Source organism: Ceratina calcarata, unplaced genomic scaffold, assembly GCF_001652005.2.
Source record: "Ceratina calcarata isolate Rehan_Ccalc_2016 unplaced genomic scaffold, ASM165200v1 scaffold475.2, whole genome shotgun sequence".
Classification (NCBI taxonomy): domain Eukaryota; kingdom Metazoa; phylum Arthropoda; class Insecta; order Hymenoptera; family Apidae; genus Ceratina; species Ceratina calcarata.
Window position 1 is genome coordinate 45087 of NW_017171679.1, and position 1722 is coordinate 46808.

General features: G+C 34.7%; 1 protein-coding gene across 1 annotated transcript in view; it reads right to left on the bottom strand.

The window, feature by feature from the left end:
• LOC108627526 (phosphatidylinositol 4-phosphate 5-kinase 1) overlaps positions 1 to 1364 on the bottom strand; it is a gene marked incomplete at its 5' end in the record, with an annotated part of 3935 nt that extends 2571 nt beyond the window's left edge. Inside the window, 3 exons of the mRNA XM_026815638.1 lie at positions 435 to 533; positions 691 to 968; positions 1164 to 1364. Of these exons, the coding sequence (XP_026671439.1) occupies positions 435 to 533; positions 691 to 968; positions 1164 to 1364 (578 nt within the window). The remainder of the gene's footprint in view (positions 1 to 434; positions 534 to 690; positions 969 to 1163) is intronic.
• Between the last annotated feature and the right edge of the window lie 358 nt (positions 1365 to 1722).

Genomic DNA, 1722 nt, shown 5'->3' on the forward strand with positions numbered 1-1722 from the left:
CTACAAGAAAGGTCCTATGCAATTTTCCCGTAGATTCAACGGTTTAGGAGTAATTAAGGAAAAATGAAATTTTTTGCCAAAAGTTCGCTGTTTCGACGCTGGGATGGTCGGATTTTGTCAACATCAATAAAATGCCAAATAATCATACGTAACTCATTCAATATCGAAGTTAGATGGAAAGTGCACTATTTTTAATCATAGGAAATGCGTTTTTCAAAGGCACATCAACTTTTGGGATTGATTATATAACCGATACATTCTTAAATGTCGAACGATAATAGTTCATGTTAAATTATATTATTTTATTACTCATTGCTAAAACTGTCAATGTCTATTATACTTAGATTTATACAGAATTAATGTGTTAGTTTAAACTTACTCTAATTTAGTCTCTTTAGGCGAATGTTCGCTTCCTTGTTCGCTTTTCGTCTCACTTTTAGTCTCACTTTTCGTCTCATTCTCTGGATTGTCGCTTACAGATAAAATATTGTTTAAAAACAGCGCACCGGATTCAAACTTCTCCCCATTGCTTCCTGATAAAAATAGAACTGAATTTACGATTTTATACGAACATTACAGATACACGAAAAGCGCGAGAGAAAAGTAAAATTTGGTTTTTGTCTATACGTGCTGATTAAGTTTCATTATGATTACTAAATTAATGGAAAAAGAATGATCAATGAAAAGTACCAATTATAACTCCGTAACCATCTTTTTCATTATTCTTCCAATAGCCACAATATTTTGCTCCACCGACAGCATTTAATTTAATTTCACCTATAATAATGAATGCAATCGAGATACTATAGTAAACGCATTGATAAACGCAATAATTTGTTTTTAGAGTGAAACGTAAAAAGTTGCCTCTGCCATGGCGCTTTCCGTGTTGCCAGTAACCCTTATAAGAAGCCTCTTGCGGCCACGTAAAGGTTTTATTGAAAAATCCATTCCACACGTGTTTGCCGTAACTGTATTAAATATATTACGATTTTTATAGTTGTAATTATAGATATTTGATATTTTTATAGTTGTAATTATAGATCTCTCATCTAATTTCTCAATGCCATGTATGATTTAAGTATGGAAACAGATCGGAGATCGATTACATGTGAGAGAGTCGGAGTCGCGAATTTCGAGGGACTTTGTTTTATTCGAGAACTGACCCATTCATCGCTCCACATTTCCATTCGCCGCGATAAATGCTACCTTCAGGCCACACCATGGTCCCGGTACCATCGCGTACGCCATTCTTCCAATCTCCAATGTAACGAGAGCCGCTCGGATAAATTCTTAAACCGACACCGTGCATCTTGTCCATCAGCCAGTCACCATCGTACGATCCACCGTTTCCGTACCGAGAATAACTATTTTAAGTATCATTAATCAGCATTTTATTCGCACTGATAAAATCCGGCTATTACCCCTGTCGAAACTGCAAACTTTTCGCTAACAAATGTTGAGATAAGGAAAGTATGTGATTTCATTCTGATTAATAACTGGATGAAAACGTTTTTATTTCGTGATCCTTGACCAAATATAATCGGAGCGATCATGTATTATTGTATTCGGTAAAATTACTGAACCGGAAGTCGAAAACATAACATTGTCTGAACGGAATTGTATTCAAATCAATTTCCTCTGTTTCGAATCTAATTTATTGTAAAAATGTATTAGGAGTATAAATAAGTTTCCGCCGTTTTTTATCAAAAATTGGGCATTTAT